Genomic DNA, 27,892 nt, shown 5'->3' on the forward strand with positions numbered 1-27,892 from the left:
TGAGCTGAGATCTGGCCACTGCACTCCAGCCTGGGCGACAGAGTGAGACTCCGTCTCAAAAAAAAAAAATTAAATTAAAAAAAGTAACGATTTTTTAAAATTAAAAGATAATATATGCAATTTTTTTTTTTTTTTTTTTTTTTTTTTTTTTTTTTTTTTGAGGCGGAGTCTCGCTCTGCCGCCCAGGCTGGAGTGCAGTGGCCAGATCTCAGCTCACTGCAAGCTCCGCCTCCCAGGTTCCCGCCATTCTCCTGCCTCAGCCTCCCGAGTAGCTGGGACTACAGGCGCCTGCCACGTCGCCCGGCTAGTTTTTTGTATTTTTTAGTAGAGACGGGGTTTCACCGTGTTAGCCAGGATGGTCTCGATCTCCTGACCTCGTGATCCGCCCGTCTCGGCCTCCCAAAGTGCTGGGATTACAGGCTTGAGCCACCGCGCCCGGCCAATATATGCAATTTTATAATATACTTTTTAACAATCAAGCATGTACATTTTTCCATATCAGTACAATGAAATCTCCTTCATTCTTTGAAATAGCTGTTTAGTTTCTCATGGTATTGATACACCATAATTTAACTGTTTTTCTATTAATAGACATTTAAGTTGTTTTCCCCCCTTGCTTTTGCTACTGTACAATGTTTCACTGAGTATCTTTTTACTTAGGTAAATATATCTGTAGTATAAATTCCTGGACATTTCAGGAATGTGACGTGTCCAGGAATTTCACCCCAAAGGATATGTGTGCACATTAACATGTTAATAGGTATTGTCAACTTGTCTTCCCAAAAGATTGTTTCAATTTATAATCCCAGAGTATGTCTGGCTCTAATTCTTGCTTTTCTTCTGATTCCTTAGAATTCCCATACTGATTAGTCAACAGTGGAAAATCTGAAGAGATGCAAGCAGGAAAAAGAAATTAAACCAGGTAGGTAGTGGCACTGTTCATACTCTACTGCCAGAGCAGCACACATTTTTGCCTGAATATCTTTATTTCTGGTTGAAGGAAGAAAATACATAAGTTCCAAACGAAATTAGTGGGAGATTTTGACCCTCTGAAGAAAAAGCAGGATGGCTCTTTTCAGAAGTTATATACATAACATCACGCTGCAATTTCACAGTCAAGATTCCATTTGCAGGCAGTTTTTTGTAATAGCATCAGAAAGACAGTCTACCTCTGGTGGCTTAGGAGGGGATGGGTTTCCCGGCCATGTACTTAAGCAGGTGCAGTCATACACAGGAGTTATTAGCAACGCTGGGCCTGGTGCCAGCTTTCTTCTCCGCCAAGTGTTTTCTGTAACGCTGTTTTCACAAAGACCAGGGCACATTATGGGAATTTTCATTTTAATGCTGTAATAGAGGAGCAAAAGCAGGCAAAACCCAACCCAAAGAAATGGGTTCATCCCAGTAGTCTGGTGAGAAGGGATGAAGATGCAGTCCCTCCAGCTGAGAACAAATTGCCATTCACAAAGCACAAGTGGCCCGCCTGGCAGTATGGCCACCTTGGGTCAATGTCCATAGTTTACGATGTCTAAGTGTTTCTGGCATAAGTTAATAATTTTAAACTCAGGGTAGCATAATAATCGACTTTTTACCTAAAGCAGCAGTATTTATCAACAAATCTGCTGCATTTCTTTGAATTGTCAAGTTGGAAGTACCGGGTCCACAAAGATCTTTTTACCCACCGGGCATCCATCGGCATCCATGGATGTAGTTGTTAAGGTATTAGAATTGAAGGCTATTCTGGATTGGCCTACACCCACGTGGACCTTCTCCACAGCTGGAATTTTCATAAGGAGGCTAAAGAGCCTGGGGATGAGCACTTCACTCTGAAGAGCTTGCGGAATCCACTGTGCATCTGTCCACAAGCTAAGGATGGTGTGAGAACTGAAAGCTGCATGAGAGAGAGAAGGTCTTGTGATTTTCTCTCTCTTCAGCACTGTAGGGGTACAGTGCAGCTGTGTCTGGTGCAGCTCAGTTTATACTCCTGCCTCAGCCAGGAAAAGTTTTTTCATTTTTACATTAATTTAGCAGATATTTATGGAGCATCTTCTATAAATTGGACACCAGATAACAAAGCAGAAGTGGCACAGTCCTTGCCCTCAGGAAGCTTATGGGTATGGCTGACAGTAGACTAGTAGCAGTAGTCTGTGTTAGGTCCAGAGGGCTAGTGGGCAGAGGGTGCTGAGGCTTGAAAGGTATGCAGGAGATGACTTGGAGAAGAGTGGACAGGGAGAGGCTGGGGGCTTGCGGAGAAGCACGGCGAAGGCCTGGAGGCTTGGGGGGTGCAGCACTCCATGGAATTTCCATGGGCTGAACACAGTGCAGAGGGGGTGCCCTGGCTGGAGTGGAGTCTGGAGGTGGCCGTGAATGAATCTGAACTTTATCCTGATGGCTCTGAATGGAAAGTCACTGGAGGGTTTTAAGCAGGGAAGAATTGTGAGTCAGGCTTAGGAAGGAGACTGTTTAGCTCCAGTTTGGGTAAGGGACTGAGAGAGTTCCGCACTGTGCCTGGCCCACTCTCTTATTAGCACCTGTGCTCCTCCTTCCCTCTCTTCTTCACCTCTCTTCTTAGCGCCTGTGCTTCTCCTTCCCTCAGACCTTCAAGAAGGCAGAGGACAGAGCCCGAAGTCTGAGATAAGATGGCCTCCTTGGGGAGAGAAGAGGAAGTGGTGCTGGGTGGGTGGGTGGGAGGGGCACCCAGTGTAAAGCAGAGTGTACAGGTGGCCTTAGACAAGTCACTTCACACCTGTGAGCTTCCGTTTCCTTATCTATTACATGAAGATAGTAAGTATTACTCTTCTTTTCTCTCATCTCATGAGATATCATCATGATATCTCAAAATATCATAGATATTTTACATGCCCAGCTAGGGCTTCCAGAGAAATCTCTCTGTTTTGTTTGCCATGTAAGGATTTGTTGAAATCTTCAAGCACATATTAAGTGCATCCTGTCACTGCAGCTTATCCCCTGGGATGAAAGTAATGAAGAAGCCCTAGCCTCAGGATCAGTCTCACAGCTCTCTCTCCCTGCAGCCAAGAAGGACCAGTCTACAGAGGGGAGGGAGCAAACACAGACTGAAGGCCAGGTATGTGCTTGGCCACACGCACGACGAAAGAGTGCTTGGGCAAAGCTGCTAAAACTATTATTTAAGCCATGTGCCAGGCGTGATAAGCACTTACATCCTTCTCAGCCTCATTTAGTTTGATCTTATGAAGTACATATATATTATCTCCATTTGATAGATGAGGAAACTGAGACTCAAAGAGGTGGAACTGTTTACTGGTAGTGACACAATTAGGAAGAAGGAGAAGGGCCGGAGTCTTGAGTCCATGCTCTCTGACTTCTGTGTGTAATGCCTGCCATTCTGCGGTGCCCCTTCAGATCTTTCAGACAGGGCAGAGGAATCAAGGGGCAGCTATTCTCTTACAAACCTTGAAAATCCTGTACAGAGCCCTCAGACAACCAAAACATGGTCCAGAACTGAATCCTGGGGCCAGCGCGCCCATTTAGCACTATTCTCAATCAGTCCTTTTCCCCGGGTGCATTAAACAGGGCAGCTGCCTTCCCACCATTTGGGCAAACTGCTTGGCAGCTAGGAGTGTGCCTGCTCATCTCCCAGGCTACTTGGCTTTGCACCTCAGCAAGGAGGGCAGGCCATGCCCCCAGGGAAGCACATAGTTATTCCTTCTGCCGGAAAGACACCCCCTAATCTGATTTGCCATGGACACTGAAGTCACTCCCTGTCTCCTGGCCATGAGGAAAACTCCTTTGAGAGGAGCCAGTGAAGCCAGTGGACAGAGTAAAAAATGAGAATCCTGCCTGGCTGAACAAGATCTCTACTGCCTAGTTCTGGAAAGAGTTGAGGCTATGTCCAAACCAAGCCATGTAAAGAATCTGCCCAGTAGAATCAATATTGTCAGAACGTCCATACTACCCAAAGCCGTCTACAGAATTAATTCCATTCCTATCAAAATTCCAATGGCATTGCTTACAGAAATAGAACAAATAATCCTAAAATTCTTGTGGAACCATGAAAGACCCCAGATGACTAAGGCAATCTTGAGCAAGAAGATCTAAGTTGGAGGCATCACACAACCTGATTTCAAATATTATAGACTGGACATGGTGACTCACACCTGTAATCCCAGCACTTTGGGAGGCTGAGGCAGGTGGATTGCTTAAACTTAGGAGTTCGAGACCAGCCTGGGCAACATAGCGAAACCCTGTTTCTAGAAAAACAAAATCCAAAACTTAGCTAGGCATGGTGGCATGCACCTGTAGTCTCAGCTACTCAGGAGGCTAAGGTGGGAGGATCACTTGAGCCCAAGCATCGCATTGAGGCTGCAGTGAGCCGTGATCATGCCACCGTACTCCAGCCTGGCTGACAGAGTGAGATCATGTCTCAAAAAAAAAAAAATTATAATACTATGGTAATCAACACACACACACATACATACACACACACATACACACACACATACATACACACACACATACACACACAGGAATATTATCTAACCTTAAAAAAGAAAATCCTGACATTTGCAAAGACATGGTTGAACGTGGAGGACATTTTGCTAAGTGAAATAAGGCAGACACAGAAAGACAAATACTACAGGATCTCAGTTATATGTGGAATCTAAAAGAGTTGAACTCAGAGAGAGTAGAAGGGTTGTTGGGGAAATGGGGAGATGTTGATCAAACGGTACAAACTTGCAGTTATAAGATGAATAAATTTTGGAGACCTAATGTACAGCATGATTACAGTTAATAATACGGTATTTTATACTTGAAATTTGCTAAGAGAGTATATCTTAAGTATTCTCACCACAAAAAGTAACTGTGTGAGGTGGTGGATATGTTAATTAGCTCGATTGTGATAATCATGTCACAGTGTGAATATGTAAAATTTTTATTTGTCACTTATACCTTAGTAAAACTGAAAACAATTTAAAGAATCTGCCCAGGTCACAGGAAGCCATCAGTCATACCCTGAGCTGTTGTGTAAACTCAAAGAATATGGTTTATAGCATATGGATGAGTGCTCTTGTGCCAATGCTGGGCTAAACCTTTACATCCAGTGTCTAATTAGGTAGTTTCTGTTATTATCCATGTTTTACCAAGGAGGAAACTGAGGCCTTTGGAGATTACATCATTTAGCCTATGTACCAGAGCTGGAAAGTTGCATAACCAAGATTTCACTTGAGCTTTTTTTAGCTCCACATCTTCTATTTTTTCAGCTACACCAAAACGACTTCTTGAATTTAGCTTTGCCTTTCTGATAATAGTAACCACCACCTTTTATTGAGCATCTTGTCGTGTGAGCCAGGCATTATACATCCATTATTTCCAATCCCAGTAGAACCTTACAAAGTATCATTGTCCCCGTTTCACAGTTGAAGACCCTGAGGTTCGGAGAGGTCAGGAATTTTGCCTAACAGGTTTCGTCTGAGACTAGAGTGAGCTCTCAACTATCATCCTATACTTCCTTCATTCCTTACCTTTTCAGATTCCTAGGAGGAAAGGACTCAAAAAACTTATGCATGAATTTCCTTTAATTTCACAACAACCCTAAGGGTTGGGGGTTGATATCTCTGTTTTACAAAAGAAGAAACTGAGGCTCAGAGATGTTAAGTGATTTTTCTCAGCATTATACAGCTAGCAATTGGTGGAGCCCCAATTCATACAGGCTCTGATCCATAGCTTACTTGCCTCCCCCGTTCCCACCCCTCACCCCCTTTCAGCTCTGTCTCATTGCAATTGGGGCAGAAAATCCAGCCTTTATTTCTCCAGGTACTAGTAGTCCTGGGAGTCTAGGGGATTTCCAGCTCCTTTGAATTCCCTCTTTTGGCCTCTGCTCTGCCTCCAGCACCTCTCTTAAGAGTCCTTTTCACTGTTGTCATAGCAAGGGTCTCATCTGGAGGGAAGCTGCCTTGAGGTTGGAACTATTCGGGTGCTTATCAGCAAGGCTTCAGGGCCTTGCCATAGCAACTTTCCAAGCCACCCATCTTGTGACCTGTTCTGACTCAGGGTCCCTGAGAATCCCCTGGGTGCAGATGTCTGCAGTGACTAGGATGCAGCAGTCAGCTCCCAGGACTGTTTTTCTGGCCAAGGCCATTTTAGGAAGGCTTCTGTTCCAGCTGTGCTGGGAGAGTTGAGGGCCAGAGCCTCCAGACCTTAAGAATGCAGGGTTATGTGATGTCTAGAGCCGGGGTTTTTAGCTAGGGCTTATGGGTAGGCGTTAGGGCTTTAAGAGCCCCCTGTAATCATAGGTATGGTTACACACACACGCAGAGAATATATTCTTTTCTGGGCAAAGTATCCGTAGCTTCCCTCAGACTCAAATGTGTCTGTGACCCTTAAAGTTTAAGAACACTGGTCTAGAGAGAACCCAAAGTGTTGTGGGCCACTGTGCTCCCTTGGCCACCAGCCTCTCAGATGCCAGAATCTTGAGAGAGCACACCAGGCCTCTAGTGTTTCTGCTTAGGCATGAACTGGGATACAGTATCAAATATTGCTGAAGTTCACAATTACAACTGTAAATGTACAGCTGTCCTTTGGGATGCCCCAAGTACATTTTTTTTTTTAAATTGAGATGGAGTTTCGCTTTGTTGCCCAGGCTAGGGTGCAGTGGCATGATCTCGGCTCACTGCAACCTCTACCTCCCGGGTTCAAGCGATTCTTCTGCCTCAGCCTCCTGAGTAACAGGGATTACAGGTGTGCACCACCATGCCTGGCTAATTTTTGTATTTTTAGTAGAGACGGGGTTTCACCATGTTGGTCAAGCTGGTCTCAAACGCCTGACCTCATGATCTGCCTGCCTCAGCCTCCCAAAGTGCTGGGATTACAGGCGTGAGCCACCGCATCCAGCGCCCCAAGTACTTTTTATGCTGTAAAAGTACAACTGTGCTGTGGGATGCCCCAAGTACAACCATGAAAATGCACACTCAGCACCCCAGACATGCCAGCATGTTTGAACACAGTGTATTCACCCCATAAGTGGGAGCCATTTTTTAAAAATTTTATTAAATTTTAAATAAATTAATTTTAAATACATTTTTGTTTTGTTTACTCTTATCATTGTTATTATTAATTTGGTCAGGAGCCAGGACTCAGGTGGTTATTTAGTCACTGAGTGATTAAAATCTATATGTCAGGAGCTGTGCTATATTTCGAAGACACAGTGACAAACAAGCTACCCTCTTGGAATCAGTTGGAACGGCAGATAATGAGCAAATATATCAGCATCATGCCTGGCTCATGGGACATTTCTGTGTGTATTTGTTGAATGACTGTTGAATGAATTTTGACTGTGGTTATTATTAGGAAGAAGTCAAGGTGCTACAGGTGGCAGACAAGGAAACTTCATCTCTTCTGGTGGGTCAGGGAAGAGGAAGGGGGACTCAGGCTAAGGGGCCTATGCCATGGGCCACCAGGAGTTACACAGGACTGTTCACAGGGGGCTGGCAGTCCCATGAAGACTCAGTATCTGGAGGTGTGGGGTCGAGGCCTGGAATACTGAACAACCAAGGGCTTAGGAACCTTATGTAAACTGTGATAATGTGGGCCAGAGGTACGGATGACATCTACACTCTGCTCAAGTAGTGATGGTCCCTGGCTTGCTCTTCCAGGTTCCAAGGGAGGCTGTTGTTCAACCAGTATTTACCTATGTAGCGAGTTCTGGGTTTGGAACCCTACTTCTGTCAGGAAGCAGGAAGGATGGAAGGACATCCTTCCTGCAGCTGGAGACAGCAGGGCCCCAACCACTGCTGACAGTGGCCATGGACACACAGTGCAGTGTCTGAGCAGTGTGTGAAGAGACTCCCTCACTGTCTGAAGGGCTTCACTCACCCTCCACTAGTGAGAAGCCTCTGAATATTGGCATGGAAGGGAAGCATTCACATATTAAGGGTAAAATCAAAGTCAGAACAAAATTCAAAGTCTTGGCCCTCAAGACCCTGAAAGGCCCCAGTGACTGTCATTCCACTCACCTCCTCTCCCTCTCACCGCTCCCCAGCCCCACGGCTCTACTGGTCTTTCTGGTCAGCAGGCTCCCCTTGCCTCTTGCATGCTGTGCCCTCTGCCTGGCATACTTAGATGTGTAAACAGAAGTGGCTTCTAAACTCCTCTCTCTCATCATGTGTGTGGACTGTGATACCCAACCATCAGTAACAGCAACTGATGAGGACAGTGATCATTAGCTAGAGAGCACACCCTGGGTCCCCCCACCCAGCATTATTAGAATAATAATAATCTTCCACCAGGTTCCCCCCACCCAGCATTATTAGAATAATAATAATCCCCCACCAGGTCCCCCCACCCAGCATTATTAGAATAATAATAATCCCCCACCAGGTCTCCCCACCCAGCATTATTAGAATAATAATAATCCCCCACCAGGTCTCCCCACCCAGCATTATTAGAATAATAATAATCCCCCACCAGGCCTCCCCACCCAGCATTATTAGAATAATAATAATCCCCCACCAGGTCTCCCCACCTGGCTTTATTAGAATTACTATTAGAAACTGTCCTGTAGTGATTCTGATAATTGTGATTTGTGCCCCCTTACTACCACTGGTTAAAAATTGTAGGTTTATGAACTGAGCTCCCTAACTAGACCATGGACTTCCCTCACGTGTACAATGGTATCTTACTGTTTTTGTATCTGTGGCATCTAGTCCCAAGCCCAGTATACACTGAGGGATCAGTAAAATTTTTCTGAAGGAATGGATGAATACTATAGAGATAATCTCTTGCTTCTTTTCATTTTCCACAGTGTATTTTGGAGATGCATTTTATAGAATTCTAGAGGAACTAGATTGACACAAACTCTCTTCAACCCATAAAAGTCTGTACTTCCATGGAGGTCTCTGGAAAGCAGCAGAACAGTCCAGCTGCATCACTGCTTGGTGGCCGGGCATGCTGGGTCCTCCCTGGGCCTCCTGCTGTGGATGTATGATCTACACTTGCCCAGGCTCAGATACACAGCACGGTTCTCAGAGAGTGGCAGTCTCTATCCTACTGTGAAGGGATGGGCAGTTTTCCAAGGACTTCCTTGCTTTTCTGCCCTTCCTTCAGAGCTAGAAGTCTCTTACCTCCCTTACCCCAGAGCTAGAAGTAATGTTAGAGATTGCTTTGGTTATCCACTCCTGAGTAATCCATCACCCCTGTTACTCAATGGTTTAAAACAGCAGCAATAGTTTCCTGTATCTCATGGTTTCTGTGAGTCAGGAATTTGGGAACAGCTTGGCTGGGCAGTTCTGGCTTGGATCTTTTATGCAGTTGCAGTTAGATGGTGACTGGAACTGGAGTAGCTTGGGGCCGGCACTGCTGGAGGCTGGCCGGCTGCTGCTCTTTCCAGGCCATCTCAGGACCTCTCCCCTGTGGTTACTTCATAGGCCTGTTTGGGCTTCCTCACGGCATGGCCACCTCAGATTTCCCATATGCAGCTCAAAGCTCTAGAGGCAGGTGTCCCCAGAGAGAGCCAGGTGAAAGCTATGTAACCCTTTATAGCCTCATCTTGGAGGTGACACAAAATCATTTTTGTTGCATTCTATTTGTTAGAGGTCACTAAGGCCAGCTCTTTTGGGGAAATTGAAATTAAACTCTACCTCCTGAGAGGAGGAATGTCAGATAATTTGCAGACCTGTTTCAGAACCACCACAGAGATACCCAGTTTCCCCCTTCATTCCACACTTGAGACTCCTGAGGTTTGAGGGGAAGAGCCTTGTCCAGAGGTGCCCAGCCTGGCATGGGCAGACCTGGAGTATGGCCCAGCCCCTAGGCCTTAGGCAGGCCTACCAGGAAGTGATCTCACTTTCCCTTCCTTCCTGTCCCCTCACAGTAAGACAGAGACTGGCACTCTCTGGGAATCTTGCTGTGTAGCTGAGCCTCAGCAAGTTTGATAATACAGACACAGCAGGAGGCCTGGGGAGGACCCAACATGCCTGGCCACCAAGCAGTGATGCAGCTGGACTGTTCTTCAGCTTTCCAGAGACCTCCTGGAAGCATAGACTTTCATGGGTTGAAGAGAGTTTGTGTCACAATTCCAGTCCCTAGCCCTGGCCCTACGTGAAATAGTAACACCACCCTGCCAGGAGGATGTAGCTGCTGAGGAGGTAAGCGTTTTAAAAAATTCATGCCCCAAAATAATTATTTTTACTGTTGCTGTGAAGTTAAATATCAAAGAGTAGAATGTGGTGGTAGAATCAAGAGAATCAACCCAGCATCACTGAAAAGATTCTGAAGGTTTGTATCCAGCTGAATATCCAAAGCAGGAGGTTGTATAAGCATGGGTAAAATCCGTCTCGGTGTATGTTTTAGACAGCCTTGTAGAACGTTTTCCAAGGACTTGCTTACTTTCTTGCTCTTCCTTCAGAAATGCCTTATTATGAAGCTGGGGACAGGGGAAAAAGAAGGTCAGAAAAGGGAATGGGTACTTTTCAGTAAACCCATACTACATGCCAGGCATGATACTAATTCACTCCCCTGCTTTATAGCCTAATAGCACAGGCTCCATCTGGCTCCACACTCCTTGGATATATGGCCTTGGGCAAACTCCTTAACCTCGCTGAGTTTCAGCTGCCTCTTTTGTACTACAGGATAATTATACGTTCTATGTCATAGAGTTACTATAAAATTAAATGCTTGTAAGATGCTCAGCACAGTCTGGCATGCAGTAAGAAAGAAGTGTATAACAGGCCGGGCACCGTGGCTCAAGCCTGTAGTCCCAGCACTTTAGGAGGCTGAGGCAGGCAGATCACGAGGTCAAGAGATCGAGACCATCCTGGCCAACATGGTGAAACCCCACCTCTACTAAAAATACAAAAATTAGCTGGACGTAGTGGTGCACGCCTGTAGTCCCAGCTACTTGGGAGGCTGAGGCAGGAGAATCGCTTGAACCTGGGAGGCGGAGGTTGCAGTGAACCAAGATCGCGCCATTCCACTCCAGCCTAGTGATCAAGCGAGACTCCATCTCAAAAAAAAAAAAAAAAAAAAAGAATATAACTGTTGGCTCCAATTAATCCCCACAGCCACCTTTTAAGGCAGGTGTGAGCCCTCTGATTTTATAGAAGCAGTGTCTGCAGTCAAGTGAGGTGCCCAGCACCATGTGCCGCTGTAGGGACAGCAGCTGAGATTCTGAAATCCTTGTGGCATCCACCACACCGCATTAGCCTCCGGGCAGCTCTGCCAGGGCTTTCCTGACATGCAGTAATTGGGGGCAGAGGAACTCAGGAGGCTTCGTGCCCTACAGGAGCCCATGTCAGGTCCTAGAGCAAGAACGTTTGAAAAACCAAGGCCAGGAATCCACTTATCCACTTAGGAGGCTCTATAGGGAGTGGGGTTACAGAGAATGTAGTACACAGAGGAAATAGTCTAGTAAAGGCTTTGAGGTCAGGAATTAAATGAGGTTTGAGGATTTAAAGAGAGGCCCAGTGTGACCAGAGCAAAATGGACCAAGAAGAGAGTAGAAATGAGACAAAGTCTCATCTGCAGAGGCAGGCAGGGCCAGATCCTTGCAGGACTTCAGGGACTGGCATCAGGAGTGTGGATTTCACTCGATGTGAAATAGAAAGCATCAGAGATTGAACAAAGCAGGGAAATTCCAATGACCCAATTTCCATTTTGAGAACGTTACCCTGCCTGCCATATAGAAAATAGACCCTGGGCTAGGGATGAGAGAGACACAGGACTCTGACTCTGGTCAGGGTCTCTGCTGAGAGTCCTGGTGAGACATCCTGGAGCCTGGGTGGTGTGTGTGGAGAAGCGAGGTCAGCAGATTCAAGCTCTGTTTTGCAGGTAGAAACAAAAGGACTAGGCTGGGCACTGTTGCTCATGCCTCTAATCCCAGCTCTTTGGGAGGCCAAGGTGGGAGGATTGCTTGAGGCCAGGAATTTAAGACTAGGCTGGGCAGCATTGTGAGACCTTGTCTCTACAAAAACATAAAAATGAAAAAAGAAATGACAGGACTTGGTAAAGAATTGTCAATGGGTGGTGAAGAAGAAGGGAGGTCAGGGATGGCTGCGGGTTTCCAGCTGGGCAGATGGTGGTGCTCTTGCTCAGCTGGGAAGGCCAGGGCGATCAGGCTGGTGACTTGTGGTCTGAAGCTTGCAGTGCTGGTGGCATAACCAAATGACACGCTCAATAGGCTGAGTCACAAATCTAGAGCTCTTAAGAGAGGGTTGGGGCTCTTTGAGGGTCACCAACATAGATTATTTCAGGGAAAGGATAAGAGCCCCTAGGGAGAAAACAGAAGAGACTGGCAACCTAACACAAAGGTACCGGCAGTAGCAGGTGCCTGTGCGGAGTGGTTGGAGGGAGGCCCAAAGGGTGTGGTGTCTGGAAATCCCCTGAGGAGAGTGGTCCGAGAAGAAATGAGTTGGAAGAGGAGAACAGAAAGGTGTCCCTGGGGATAGTCAGCGTAGAAGTCATTCAGGACCTTGTCTGACCCCAGCACCCTGCCTTTCCCTCCCTATCACTGCCTGCATCCAGGCCTGCTTGGGTCTAGGCCTGGCAGGTGCAGAGACCAAGGCCCGGCCTCTCTGCCTCCAAACAAAGCCTCACCCAGGACCACTCTTTGAATGGCAGCAGGCACTGCCCAGGCAGGCGTCAGGCTCCTCTCTGGTGACCTTGTACTGGATGTGCCCCTAAGGCGCTGGGTAGGGCTTTGCAGCCAGCTCTGGGCAGGCCACACATGGCTAGAACCAGCAGCCCTCCCTTTTCCCAGGTTCATGGAATGTTCTTATTTTGGGGCCCTGAGTTTTCTGTTGGCCTCAGTGCCTCTCTTTTCTGGCTTTCCATCACAGAGAGAAGCCGCTGCCCTTGGAATTTGATGAATGCCTGTTCAATAGGCCCTGGCATTTCTGTTTCCACGGCCCTTTCGTCCCTCAGAGAAGCCTTAGAGAACATTTTGCCCACCCCTGATAAAACTTCTCCCATGAGACCAAGTCCCACTTCTGTGCTTCATGGCCTTCTGTAAAAGTCTTTGCTTTTTGTATGTTTTCTGCAAATATTGAATTTTTGAAAAAGAAAGAAAAAAAAAAAAAACAGGAAATGACCTTTCTAGTATATTTGGAAAACAGTTTGGAGCTTGTAATGGAATCTGCCTGAGCAATGAGGACTAATAGCTGCAGACTTGGAACAGACCATGTAGCTCTTGGCAGATACTGGGGCCTCTTCAGTTTACAAAGCTGGGGGGAGTATTACAAACCCACTGGAGAAGTGGCTTCCTGTGGGGAAATGCCCAGAGCAGGCATCTGCAGGCACCATAACCTCTGACCCCAGGGCCCCAAAAGGTCTGGGGACAGAGTATAAGGGCTTCACCCTTTGTCCTGGGCATTCAAGGTCAATCACATGTCTGGCAATCATCCAGATCCCACAAGACACCAAAACCTCCTGAGGATGAGGAAAAGAAAGAGCTTCGTTCTTTAGCACCCCGTAGGGCTCAAGCTGAGCCAGGAGATTCTAGATTGTTTTTAAACTCAAATTGCCTGTTGGCTCTCTGGGTCACTCTCTATCCAACTTTTCTGTAGATTTCAGCAAAAACCACCTCCTCAGAGAGGCCTTTCCTGATCGTGCAGCCATTAATTGAATGATCCACATGCAGAGAACCCTGTCCTCTTCTCCCACAGCACATGCCATAATCTGTGATGATAGATTCATTGACTTGTTCAGTGCCTTTTTCTCTTTACACATTGTAAATATCTTTTTTAGTTTCCAGTATATACCCTGTGCCTGGCACAGTGCCTGGCATATAGAAGTTGCTCAGTACATTGAATGAATAAATGAAATATCAAGACTGGAAGACTTAGAGACCAGATGTGGTGACTCATGCCTGTTATCCCATCACTTTGGGAGGCCGAGGCAGGTGGATCACTTGAGGTCAGGAGTTCAAGATTAACCTGGCCAACATGGTGAAACCCCATCTCTATTAAAAATACAAAAAAAAATTAGCCAGGTGTGGTGGTGCATGCTTATAATCCCAGCTACTTGGGAGGCTGAGGCAGGAGAAGCACTTGAACCAGGGAGGCAGAGGTTGCAGTAAGCGGAGATCATGCCACTGCACTCCAACCTGGGCGACAGAGTAAGACCCCATCTCAAAAAAAAAAAAAAAGACTGGAAGACTTGGAGATCATATTTCAAATTTCGTTATTTAGACGGTGGGAAAGGAAGCTGAGAGAGAAGGGGACTCTTCAGGGGTCACCCTACTGCACGGGTATTGAACCAGATCTTCAGCCACTGTTATGATGCAGGGCCGCACATTCTTTGCTCTTCTTTCCCTGTAACCTAGAACATCTTCTAGTATTTACTCATTCATCAACTATTCATTGAGCTTCAAGTATGTGCAGGGCCTTCTGGACATAACAGTAAACACGCCAGCCAGGGTCACCACTTCTGGAGAATTTATATTCTTACCACACAGCACCATAAAGCACCAGAGAAGGAAGTTTTAATCTTCTGTAGCACCATTAAACAGAGTAAAAACAAAGGAGCTGAATGAAATGTCCAAAGGCAGGTTATACTAACAGCCCCCAAATGAACCATCCTAATCATTTATTAATTGAATTCCGCTTACATTCCCCATCACTTACTACACTTTTTGTATCACCATATTATTGAATCTTCATAACAGCCCCCTGAACTGCAGGGTGTGACTGTTAGCCCCACTTTGCTGAGGTGAGGGGAGTTGTGCACAGCCTCACAGCTGGTAAACAGCAAAGCTGGGCTGGACGAGCACCCTAGATGCCTTCTGCCCTGCCACCCATTCCCCTCAGAGATTTGTAATGTCATCAGGGACTCCCAAGGGGGCCGTGTGATGTGGGGAAAAGAGCTCTGGACCAGGAGTTAAGACTGCTAGATCAGGAACCCTAGGCAAGTCCCTTGCCCTTTCTGAGCCTCCATTTCTGCAGCTGTTGATGAGAGGCTTGTCTAGATGAGCTCTGGGATGTCTTTCGGTTAGATTCTACAACAACTTGTCATTAATTGAACAGGTGTTTGCCCTGTGATGGTCCTGAATGAATCAAAGCTGTCTCCCTGCTGGAGATAGGTCATGGACTGTTGGAAGTGAAGACTCAGAACTCAGGAGAGAAGACTGTAGACCCATGTGTTAGGGCATATTAGCAATCATATATTGAGAACATCCTTCCATGCCAGTATACATAAATGGATCTAAATGCTTCTTTTTAATCATTGAAGGTTTCTGAGCTGAGCATGAGGATGAGCCAGCTGATGTTGGGGAATGTCCTTCTTGAAGTAGAGGACAGAGGACTTGAGGATGAATTGGGGGTGGGGGATGAGGAATAAGTGAGAAGACTGGGGACAGAAAAAACAGTTGGGGAAGGTTGTAATCGAGTGGATAGAGATGAAGCCTAACTGAGGCCATGATTACTGCGTGGAGAAAATGGGAGGATGGACCTGAAGGGAGAAAATAATTGAGCCTGGGTAATTGAGCTTTAAGGTGCAGGATGCCTTCTTACAGAGAGGAAGAAGTCAGGCATGTGTTATGGGTAATAGGTTTTTGACTTGCATAATTGATTGTGGAGGTGGCTCTTGACTAAGAGAATGAATGAGAGAGAGTCCTGGAGGAGGGAGAGCATAATTTTGTTGCTATCCTCTGGGAGGATTCATCTAGATGTCTGCAGCTCAGCAGTGAGAGGATCGACATTGAAATGAATGGAAGATAATGTCGTGAGAGAGAATGAGATGTGTAGAACAGTAAGAGAAACATTAGAAGAGAGTAAAGGATGGAACTAAGGGGGTATACAAGTAGTCAAGGCATTGGACTAGGAGAATGTATAAGAGCATTCTAAGAAGTTGAAGGCAGTTGCTTTACTGCCTGAGCCTCAGTTTCCTCATTTCTAAAATGAGGATTAGAATAGTGCCTACTCATTGTGTTTAGGGTTACATGAGAGAATGTGTGGAAGGCAGTTACCTTGCACATCAGAAGTGGAGCTCATGTAATAATTCATCATTCATTCTGTAAGTAAGAGTCAAGCACCAGCATATGCCGGGCACTGGGCCAGCCCTTTGGAGAACACAGGGGAGCAAAAGGGAAGCCTGACCTCGTGGGAGAGGAGCTGGGAAAGAGAGAAGACTCAATGTCGCCAAAATGCGATTTCTATCTACATGTAGGTACCAGCTATTACTGTATATCTTTAGTGCAGTCCTGATCAATACAAGAGAAATTGGGGGACAAGTTAAATGACTATTCAGTTCATTAGAAAACATAGACCAGCAAAAACAGCCAGAAAAAAAAAAATCTAAAGTCAAAAAGGATTTGAGCTATGAGAAGGAAACCATTCTACAGTTATTTTTTTAATTTAAAGCTAATGTAATAGAAAACACGATACTAGTACATGAGTAGACAGATCAGCTGGAGAGATTAAAAGATTCAGAAACAGACCCAAATAGACAGTTTTGTATGTAACGATGGTAGCTTTTTACATCAATGAGGAAATGATGGATTACTCCACAAATGATTTGAGATAGGTAGAAAAAATTAAGGTGGCTCTCTAACTCATACCTTATTACAGATAAATTCTAGATCAATCAAAGATTTAAATATGAAAAAGGAAGCCATAAAAGTACTAGAGGCCAGGCGTGGTGGCTCACACCTGTAATCCCAGTAGTTTGGGAGGCTCAGGCAGGAGTATCACTTGAGCCCAGGAGTTCAGAACCAGCCTGGGCAACATGGTGAGACCCCATCTCTTAAAAGAAAAAAAAAAAAAAGGAATTGGCTGGGCACGTTAGCATGCACCTGTAGTCCCAGCTACTCAGGAAGCTAAGCTGGGAGGATCCCTTGAGCCCAGGAGTTCAAGGTTGCTGTGAGCTAAGCTGGCACCACTGCACTCCAGCCTGGGCGACTCCAGACCCTGTCTCAAAAAACAAAGTACCAGAAATAAACAAGGGGATTTCTTTACTAATCTTAAAGTGGGGAAGACATTTCTAATTATGTTCCAAAGCCCAGAAACCATAAAATAAAGATCAATTTTACTAATGAATATAAAAAATATGTGTGTGGGGAGAAGTGCCGAAAATAAAGTCAAAGTACAAATGACAAGTAAAAAATACTAGTAGCTCCTAATTAGACAAAAGACTAATTGCCTTAATGTATTAAGAACTCCTACAAATCAGTAAGAAAAAGACCTAAAATCCATTAGAAGTGGGCAAAAGGATTTGAAGAAACAGTAAACAGAAAAGGAGATGCATGTGGGAAGATGCTCAGGTTCACTCCTAGGAGCAGTGGGAACTAAAACAATCAGGCACTGGTTTTAAAACCACTTTTTAGATTAGGAACAAAACAGCATTAAGAAGACTGTGGTGAAGCAAAGTGCTCATCTGATATACCTACTGGGAACTGCTATGGTTTGAATGTGTTCCCTCCAAAATACCAATGTGATAGTATTAAGAGGTAGGGCCTTTAAGAGGTGATGAGGTCACGAGGTCTCCTTCTTTGTGAATGGGATTAGGCACCTTTTATACAAGGGCTTGAGGCCAGGCACGGTGGCTCATGCTTGTAATCCCGGCACTTTGGGAGGCTGAGGCCGCCGGATCACCCGAGGTCAGGAGTTCAAGACCAGCCTGGCCAACATGATGAAACCTCATCTCTCCTAAAAATACAAAAATTAGCTGAGTGTGGTGGTGCACACCTGTAATCCCAGCTACTTGGGAGGCTGAGGCAGGAGAATCCCTTGAATCCAGGAGGAGGAGGTTGCAGTGACCATGCCACTGCATTCCAGCATGGGCAACAGAACGCGACTCCATCAAATAAATAAATAACAAATAAATGGGCTTGAGGGAGTGAGTTTGCCCCTTTTTGCCTTTCTGCCAGTTGCCCTGTTGAGAACACAGTGTTTAAGGTGCCCTCTTGGAAGCAGAGAGCAGGCCTCACCACAGGCTGGCACCTTGATCTTGGACTTCCCAGCCTCCAGAACTGTGAAATAAATTTCTGTTCTTTAAAAATTACTGAGACTCGGCCGGGCACGGTGGCTCATACCTGTAATCCCAGCACTTTGGGAGGCCGAGGCGGGCGGATCACGAGATCAGGAGATCGAGACCATCCTGGCTAACACGGTGAAACACCGTCTCTACTAAATATACAAAAAATTAGCCGGGCGGGGTGGCGGGCGCCTATAGTCCCAGCTACTCTGGAGGCTGAGGCAGGAGAATGGCGTGAACCCAGGGGGCGGAGCTTGCAGAGAGCAGAGATTGCGCCACCGCACTCCAGCCCGGGCGACAGAGTGAGACTCCATCTCAAAAAAAAAAGAAAAAAAAAGAAATTACTGAGGCTCAGATATTTTGTTGTAGCAGCACAAAATGGACTGAGAGACAGGAACTAACTTCTGTGGGGAGAATTTGGCAGTGCCTATTATAATAAAAAAGTCACAGATCCTTTGAGGTGGCAATTCCACTTTTATGGAAACAACCCTCAGGTCCATCAATAGGGACATAATTAAATCAGTCTACAACAGTGAGACAGCAGAGTATCATGTGGACAATAAAAGGAACAATTTAGTTATTACTTTGGGTTTTCAGTGTGTTGATGTAATCAGTGCTGCAGTGGCTTCAGAGTGATCTACAGTTGTTTCCAAGGTGTGTGTGTGTGTGTGTGTGTGTATATATATATATATATATATATAATTTTTTTTAAAATAGAGTCTCACTTTGTCACCCAGGCTGGAGTGCAGTGGCACAGTTGCAGCTCACTGCAGCCTCTGCCTCCTGGGTTCAAGCAATTCTCCTGCCTCAGCCTCCTGAGTAGCTAGGACTACAGGTGTGCACCACCACACCCAGCTAATTTTTGTATTTTTAGTAGAAATGGGGTTTCACCATGTTGGCCAGGCTGGTCTTGAACTCCTGACCTCAAGCGATCCATTCGCCTCGGCCTCCCAAAGCCAAGACACATTTTTAAATGAAAAAAATGCAAGATGGAAAATAAAATTTTGTTTTAAATAAAGGAAAAAGGAAGGGAAGGAGAAAAAGAGGGAACATGTATATTGCATAGATTTTGTCTAGAAGGACACCAAAACGTGCTTGCCTTGGGAAGGGTGTCTGGATCGGATGGGAGGGAGACTAAGGTCTTATCTCTGTCCTTTTGGACCTTTTGAGTTTTGGACCACATTTACACATAATCTAAAATTAAGTAATTTTAAGACTAAGTGAATGTGTTCACTATAAAAAAGGAAATATAATGGATTTTAAAATCACTTACAAAAATATTAATGTATGTAATTATATCACTGATAATTCTTTTTCATTTAACTATATGTGAACATTTTGCCATGTCTTTAAAAGGGCCGGGCGCGGTGGCTCAAGCCTGTAATCCCAGCACTTTGGGAGGCCGAGACGGGTGGATCACGAGGTCAGGAGATCGAGACCATCCTGGCTAACATGGTGAAACCCCGTCTCTACTAAAAATACAAAAAACTAGCCGGTCGAGGTGGTGGGCGCCTGTAGTCCCAGCTACTCGGGAGGCTGAGGCAGGAGAATGGCGGGAACCCGGGAGGCGGAGCTTGCAGTGAGCTGAGAACCGGCCACTGCACTCCAGCCTGGGCGACAGAGCGAGACTCCGTCTCAAAAAAAAAAAAAAAAAAAAATATTCACAAACATCATTTTAATGCCTGAATGGTATTTCATTTAGATATAAATTAGTTAAGTATGTGTATATTAATAATTCTCCATTGTCCGTTTAGGACATTTGACACATCCATTTAGGAACTCATTTTGGTGTCTTTAGTTTCCTGCTATTACAAATAGTACTGTGGGCCAGGCACAGTGACTCGGGCCTGTAATCCCAACATTTTGGAAGTCCGAGGCAAGAGGATAACTTGAGCCCAGGAGTTTGAGCCCAGGAGTTTGAGACCACCTTGGTTAACATAATGAGATTCCCATCTCTGAAAAAAAATGAGCCAGGCATGGTATAGTCCCAGCTGCTCAGGAGGCTGAGGCAACAGGATCGCTTGAGTCCAGGAAGTTGAGGCTGCAATGAGCCATGATTGTACCACTGCAGTCCAGCCTGCGTGACACAGCGAGACCCTGCCTCAAAAAAAAAAAAATAATACTAATACTATGATGAACATTTGTGTACATCTATCTTCATGTAGATCTTGGATTATTTTCTTAGAATAGATTATTATAAACTGATTTAGTAGCTCAAAGATATGTAAAAAGATGAGGTTTCTGGATACACACTGTCAAGTCACTGCCCAAGGAGGTCTTGGAAGTTTACACTCATTAACAGGGTTTGAGAATGACCATTTTCTGACATGATTTCCAACTCTGAGGATTCTTTATTTCCCCATTTGCTGTTGTCTTTAAAGATGAGAGGGTGAGTGACAAATATAAATGTGGGAGAAAAATTAAATTATATGTTTGTGCTTTGGATTGGAGAGCTCTCCAGAGCCATCTTTGGAGTTGCTGTTCCCTGAGGGTATACGGTAGCCAGAGCATGTTGGCCTAGTTGATGTTTTCTAGGATTGGTCTTTGAGTGTGGCATTTGCTGTCTCCGTGTACTGAGGGCCAGTGTCCTGCACTGGGCAGCTTGTAACATCAGATGGCATTGTGAGATCAAAGCCCCAGGAGCCATTCCAACAGAAAGCTGGCCTTTCAGATGGAGCCTGTAACTCCATCCCATGGTGTCAGGTCCTAGTACAGGAACACCTGCACAGCACTTCACGGTGCACGGAGGCCCTTCTCAACAGTCCCAAGAAGGAACTGCTGCTCCTCCCCACAGAGGAGGGGTGGACAGCGGGGGAGAAGAGGGATAGGTACAAACTCCCTCTCCTTCAGAGAGTGAAATCCAGCGAGTGTGCATGGAGCGCCTGCTCTTTACCAGGTGCTGGATGAGAATCAGGAAATGGAGCAGCCAGAGCCTGTTGGCTCAGCTGCCAGGATTAGGTTTCAGCTGGACATGGGAAAAATCCAGACCAAATTCCTGTTCCCGTGGAGCTGACATTCTAACTGAGGAAGAGCCGAGGACTCGGAGGCTCCGGGAGCCAGTGTGGCCTGCTTGGGGTTTGTCCCTTTCCAGAGCAGCAGGTTTCAGGTGGGGCTGAGGCCCTTCTGAGCTGTGGCTTATACCGGCCTCACTCGCCTCAGAGGGCAGCTGTGGCCACTGCGTGCGTGATGTGTGTGAAAACACAGGCACCTGGGCCATAATAGCTTTCGTTATTGTAGGAATTTTCGGCATCATTTTTATCCTCTGTTATTACTGTTATCATAAGCCATTTCCCTGTCCTTAAGCACTGAGTGGTTTCCCCAGAGGGAGAGGGCAGGAGTGAACCTTCGTGACCTGCAGAAAGAGCCACTTCTGGAACTTCCGGGAATTCTGTTAGCCAAGGAGGAGCCAGAACGTGACTAGGGCAGTGCGCAAGGCTGCTAGGAAGATAGGCAGGGCGCGCCATCTGCTGCAGCCGGGGGGAATTGCCGTGGACAGTATCCTGGCCCTCCTCTGTTTTACACAGGGGAAACGAAGGCCCGAAGAAAGGCAGGGTCTTGCCCAGGGTTAGGTGGCAAAGCTTGGGTTTAAGGTCACGCATCTCACTCTTTGCTTTTTCTACCATAGGACACCTCCCACCTCCCTGTCTCACCTGTCTGATCTTTGAGGGCCCCTAATTCATTCTTTAGCTAAGTTTCTTCTGAGCTAGGTGTTGTGGGGGATGTGGGCCCAGCCCTCCATAGTGATCCTCTCTCTCTCTCTCTCTCTCTCTCTCTCTCTCTCTCTCTCTCTCTCTCTCTCTCTCTCTCTCTCTCTCTCTCTTTCACACACACACACACACACACACACACACACACACACACACACACACCCTTGCAGCACTTACTGGCTCAGTCCCACCCTGGGTGCCTTCTGGGCACTTCTGCCGATGTCAGCAACCTTCTAAAAGCATTGCACAATAATTTGGGTTTATGAAAACTTCAACCATTGAAAAAATATAGACTTAGAAAACGAAAGTTCCCCTTACTCACAAAGAACCACAGTTGACAGGGTTGATACATGTTTTTTCAGATTTTTTTTTCATATGTCTGCTATCTTTCCCCACAGGAACTGGGTTTTATTTTACGTGTTGTTTTGCAACCTCTGTTTTTCAGTTGCCACTTTATCTCAGACGTTGTCCTATGTCAGTACAGGCCCATCTGGCACATTTCTTACTTTATTATTTTTTTTTATTGACATGTCATTGTATATATTTGTGGGGTACAACTTGATGTTTTGATACATATATGTTGTATAATAATCAAATCAGGGCAGTTAGCATATCCATCATCTCATGCATTTATTTATTTCTGATGAGAATATTCAAAAGTCTCTCTAGTTATTTCGTAATATAGAATGCCTTTTTTTTTTTTTTTGAGACGGAGTCTCGCTCTGTCTTGCCCAGCGTGGAATGCAGTGGCGTGATCTCAGCTCACGGCAATCTCTGCCTCATGGGTTCAAGCAATTCTCCTGTCTCAGCCTCCAGAGTGACTGGGACTACAGGCGTGTGCCACCACATCCGGCTAATTTTGTATTTTTAGTAGAGGTGAGGGTTCACCATGTTGGCCAGGCTAGCCTCAAACTCCTGACCTCAGGTGATCTACCTGCCTCGGCCTCCCAAAGTGCTGGGATTATAGGCATGAGCCACCGCGCCCAGCCTAGAATGCCTTATTGTTAACCATCACCTTACTGTGCAGCAGAACAGGAACTTACTGCTCCTATCTAAGTGTAACTATGTACCCGTGGACCAGCTTTCCATCCTTTCCTCTCCTCTCCCCTCCCTAGTCTCTGGTAATCATTGTTCTATTCTCTCCTATGATATCGACCTTTTTTTTTTTTTGACAGTTTTGCTCTGTCGCCCAGGTTAGAGTGCAGTGGCACGATCTCGGCTCACTGCGAGCTCCGCCTCCTGGGTTCGCCATTCTTCTGCCTCAGCCTCCCAAGTAGCTGGGACTACCGGCGCCCGCCACCACACCCAGTTAATTTTTTTTTTTTTTTTTTTTGTATTTTTAGTAGAGACGGGGGTTTCACCGTGTTAGGCCAGGATGGTCTCGATATCCTGACCCCTGATCCACCTGCCTCAGCCTCCCAAAGTGCTGAGATTACAGGCGTGAGCCACCGCACCCAGCCAATATCAACTTTTGTTTTTTAAGATTCCACGTATGTGTAAAATCATGCAGTATTTGTCTCTCTGTGTCTGGCTTATTTCACTTCACATTATGTCCTCCAGGTTTATCCATGTTGTCCCAAATAACAAGATTTCATTTTTTTTTTTTATGGCTGAATAGTATTCCTTTGTGGATATATACATTTTCTGTATCCATTCAGTCATGTTGGACATTTGGGTTGATTCCATATCTTAGCTATTATAAATAGTGCTGCAGTAAACATAGGAGGTCAGATGTCTTCTTGACATACTAATGGCAGTTCTTTGGATGTATACCTAGTAGTGGGATTGTTTGGTCATATGGTACTGTTTTTAATTTTCTCAGGAACCCTCCATACTGTTTTCCATAGTGGCTGTATGGCACATTTTTTTTTAATAAATACTTCATAATTCATGCAATGCCTAACCTCCTGGTGGACATTTGGGTGGTTTCCTATAGGCTGCTATTACTGACCAGGTGCAGTAAACATCCTCACACTATAGAAAACATTGGGCATTTGCCAGAGTGGGTCTAGAACTAGGATTTGCTGGGTGGGCCCATCCCACTGGACTATGAACTCCTAAAGTCAGGCCAGTGCTTAGACCACCCCTCCCACTTACTAATTCAGGTCTGCGAGGTAGCCAGAGTCCATGCAATGACTGCTATCTAATTGCCTTCAGAAAACCATAGGTGCTCAATGAGAGATACTAGTATCCCCTTCGCAAATTAACCTTTTGTTAATATAGTAGCAGTACTTCTTGTTGCCAAGAGTACATAAATGGACAATCTTGTGTGCTACTGGTGGGAATATAAATAAAAACAGTGCTGACTTTATAAGTCTTTCTGCCAATTTTTTTTGTCATTATAAATACCACTATGCCATTTGGGAAGGCACCTAGGAAATGTGTCAAAAATCTAAAAATTCTTTCACCCTTCCCTTTAGCCCAGCAATTCTGCTTCTAGAGATATACTCTCAGGAAATAATTAGGGATGGGCACAGAAACTTTCACAAAGGCCCAGTGCTGTGTGTGGCGGTAGAAAACTGGGAAGTACCTCTGTGTTCATTTCTGGAGGCCTCATCCTAGAGTAAATCATGGCCCATCCAAGTATGCTGGCACAAAATTCATGTGGAGGGAGCCTTAGTGACATGTTCTAAAGCGTCCCAAAGAGTAGACTACATAACAACATAAGGTATGGTCCCAAATCATTTCTAAATGTATGTGGCTCTTCTTTATATATGTGGCGCTCTTCTCTTCTCTCTCTAGACTGTGTCACCAAGCACCAGGGCTGTGAACTGCTATCTCTGTAGTAAGAACTACTAATTTCATATCTTTCCTCTCCACTCCACCTCTCTTCTGAGCTCCAGCTTCCTGGTTCCATGTACTTACACTACCTCTCCCCTTGGAGGGCTCACAGGCATCTCAAAGTTACCAGATATGCCAAATAGGACTTTGTGCCCCCAAATATTCCTCCTTTGTTCTTCCACATGTCAGCAAACCATACTTCTGTCCACCTACTTATTCACACCAGAAACCTAAATTACCTGTCAGTCCAACACTACTTCTTCTTGGTTTGATTTCCAAGTTACATCTAGAATCCTTCCCACTGCCACCCTCCTCCACCCACCATCTCAGCACCTGAACTTTGCAGGAGCCTCCTAACTTGCCCCTTCCCGACACTGCTCTGCCCAGACACCAGAGTCATCTTTGAAAACGCATGACTGCTCTCCTTCATGACCTGGCCTAAAGCCCCTCAGGAACCACGTTCCAGATGTGGTCTGGCTCCTGCCTACCTCAGCAGTGTCCTCAGTGTCATTGTCCCTCTTCCGCCATACTCCTGCCTACTGGCTCTTTCTGTCCTTCCAAGCCCCCATGCCTCCCTCCTTCAGAGCCTTCACACGTGCTGTTCCCCTCTCTGTAATGCTGTTCCCCTCACTCTCCATCTACATGACGCCTCATCATCGTCGGTTCTCAGGTAAAATGTCACTTTGTGACCCCCAGCCTTGATCAGGTCCTAGTGATCACTCCAGCATCCTGCATTCTCCCTTGAAGCCCTGAGCACCAAGGCTATGACTTAGGTATGAGGTGACTTTATGCCACCTGTGGTAGATGGTAGGCTCTGTGAGGCCAGGGACCACGGCCAATTTGTTCATGGTGGTATCTGCAGTATATAACCGGTGCCTGGCATGTGGTATTGATAAATGTGTGTACATGTTTGTCAATACGTTTATTTAAAGAAAAGTCTGAGCCCATGTTCTTTAAAATGTTGATGGTGGTTGTCTGGGTATGGAATTATGGGTGACTTGTTTTATTCTTTGTACTTTCCTGTGCTTTTTGCTTTGTTTTCAATAAGAGGCAATAACTGTCATTTTGACAGAAACCACAGTGCTGGGGAACTGGAGCTGTCCTCTCTGCAGAATGCATCTGGACTTACCTCTGCCCCCTTGCCTCCTGTCCCCACAGGCCTGAGGAGCAATGCGACAGGCATGATGGAGGTCGAGTCCTCCTACTCAGACTTCATCTCCTGTGACCGGACAGGCCGTCGGAATGCGGTCCCTGACATCCAGGGAGACTCGGAAGCTGTGAGCGTGAGGAAGCTGGCTGGAGACATGGGCGAGCTGGCACTCGAGGGGGCAGGTTAGAGCCAGCAGGTCCTCAGCACTCCTGCATGTCAGAGGCTCTCTGCCGGGCCCCAGGCTGGCCTCCAAGTCCTAGACTGCCCACACTTTCTTAGAGAAGAAACCGCATTTAAATCAGCCCTGCCGCATGGGCAGTGGCAGAGTCCAGCAGTCTCTAGGTTGGAAGATGTTTGAATCTCAGGCCCCAAGGACTCTTCTGGCTGGGCATCCAGGGCTCTTCCTGTCCTCCTGCCCCCCAATCCACCCATAAGTCTTGTCAGTTCTCCTCCAAGATACATCCCAGGTCCCTCCATCTCTCGCTATCACCACAGTCATACCTGGCTTTGGCCACTCACAGCTCTCACCTGGCTGACTATAGCGGCCGGCTTCCCTGGGCTCCCTACACCCATCTCCTCCCTTCCTGTTCAGCGCTATGCAGCAGCCAGCAGACCTCGTTTAAACCATTCTGCCCATTATGCTTCTGCCAAAAAAAAATCCCCCAGTGGCTTCACTGAGTGAAGCTAAGCTTGTCACATTGCCCTGGGGCAGTCCTGCTGTAGGCCAGACCCTGCCCAAGTCTCACTCGATGCCACTCCTCTCCCTGCCACCCTCCAGCCACATCTACCTTTGGTCTGTTTCTAGTCAAGCCTCTCCAAGGGGCCTTCTCTGACTGCTAGATCACCCTTCCCCAATCACATGACCCTCATCACTCTCTGACAAGGTCTCATGGGTCTAAATGTGAGTGCCAGGAGGGCAGAGGCCTTGCGTTCTGTTTGGCACACAGCAGGTGCTTGGGAACCACAGACCCAATGACAAAAGGACACAGCATCCACCCACCCAAGTACTGGCTGGAACCCCCCCACCCCCTCCATCCCCCCAGAGAACCCCTTGGCTCAAGTCCATGGTCAGCCTGGGAATTTCCTTGGGAAGCTTCCCCGACCCCTGCACGGCTGAGGCCTTTCCCTCCTGTTCTCACAGCACCACAGAGGCCGTGTGTGCAGCACAGCCGTCGGGCTACATCTGTCTCCCCATGGGCTGTCCTTGGAGGGCCACAGTCCTGCCCCTCCCTGGGTAGCCCTAGTCTTCTTGCCTCTCACTGGCCAAAAGTGAATTAAAAGTACAGAACAGAGAAGACTTTGCGGGGGCATGGACCCGGCCCTCTCATGTTATAGATGGACAGACTGAGGCCCAGAGAAGTTGGAGGGCTTGCTCCGGGCCATCCAGGGAGTTAACATAGAATCTGGCCGCCTTTAGAGAGAGCCCCCGGCACCCTGTCGACGGAACCCCACCCCACAAGCCTTCCCTGTCCCATGATCTGTTCATCCTCCTCTGTCACGTGGCCCAGGCAGAACTTCCACAGGCTCACCCTGCTCCTCGCCAGCCTCAACGCTCATCCCCTCGCCAGCTGTAGTAAAGTACTTTGATTACTCAGAAGCCCCTGTGGGCCTTCACACCCTGCACCTCTGTTTGCTTCTCGCCTTGCCTGGCTGGGTTCTCTTCATTCTTAGAGACCCAGGCATCTGCTCAGCTGAGAAGCCTTCCCTGACTGCAGTGCCCCTCCCAGTCGGGGGAGGCACCTCTTCTCCCTGCTGCCTCCACGAGCCCACTGAGCATCATGGTCCTGCTCTAGACTGAGCTTCTCCTGCACAGGCTCTGTGTTTTGTGCCCTCGGTGCCTGGTGGCGTTTGGCACATGATGGAGGTGCCAAATCAATGGCTGTTCATTGACCAACTGAATGACCAGGATGTACAGCTGCCACACTGGGCACTCTGCCCTGGGCTCTCTCTCAAGGCTTCTGTATCCTCACCCTCAGCTCTGGTGAGCTCTGTTCTGTCTCTCTCTCCCTTAGCAGTTGTAGCTGCTGGCCCATGTGCCCAGGCCCTCCTAACACCCGTTTTCCCTGACTCAGATTCCCTAAAGTGTGGGTCCTCTGGCTACGTGACATTCACCTGCCAGGGTGACTGACATTTAAAGACCTGAGGAAAGAACAGTGCTCCCTGAAAGAAACGAAAACACGGTGGTGTCCAGGCAAGAGTGACTGGCCAAGGAACCTTCCAGGAAGCCCACAGTGAGCAGTTCTGTTTCCACAGGTGGGGCTGTGGGCCAGGCCCAGTCCAGCAGACTCCCCAAGGCAGGGGGAGTACAGAGTTCCAG

The 27,892-nt window shown here is 46.7% G+C and overlaps 1 protein-coding gene across 6 annotated transcripts in view; it reads left to right on the plus strand.

Annotated features, from left to right (window-relative positions):
- Positions 1 to 27,892, plus strand: part of PKIG (cAMP-dependent protein kinase inhibitor gamma) — a 94,779-nt gene that overhangs the window by 64,548 nt on the left and 2,339 nt on the right. For all 6 annotated transcript variants that reach the window (XR_004052635.1, XR_004052636.1, XR_004052637.1 and 3 more), the window contains 2 exons: positions 853 to 922; positions 25,584 to 25,757. Coding sequence is in view for 3 of the 6 variants with exons in the window: in XM_010384271.2 (XP_010382573.1) it covers positions 25,607 to 25,757 (151 nt within the window). In the remaining 3 variants the exon portion in view is untranslated. The remainder of the gene's footprint in view (positions 1 to 852; positions 923 to 25,583; positions 25,758 to 27,892) is intronic.

Source organism: Rhinopithecus roxellana, chromosome 13, assembly GCF_007565055.1.
Source record: "Rhinopithecus roxellana isolate Shanxi Qingling chromosome 13, ASM756505v1, whole genome shotgun sequence".
Lineage (NCBI taxonomy): Eukaryota > Metazoa > Chordata > Mammalia > Primates > Cercopithecidae > Rhinopithecus > Rhinopithecus roxellana.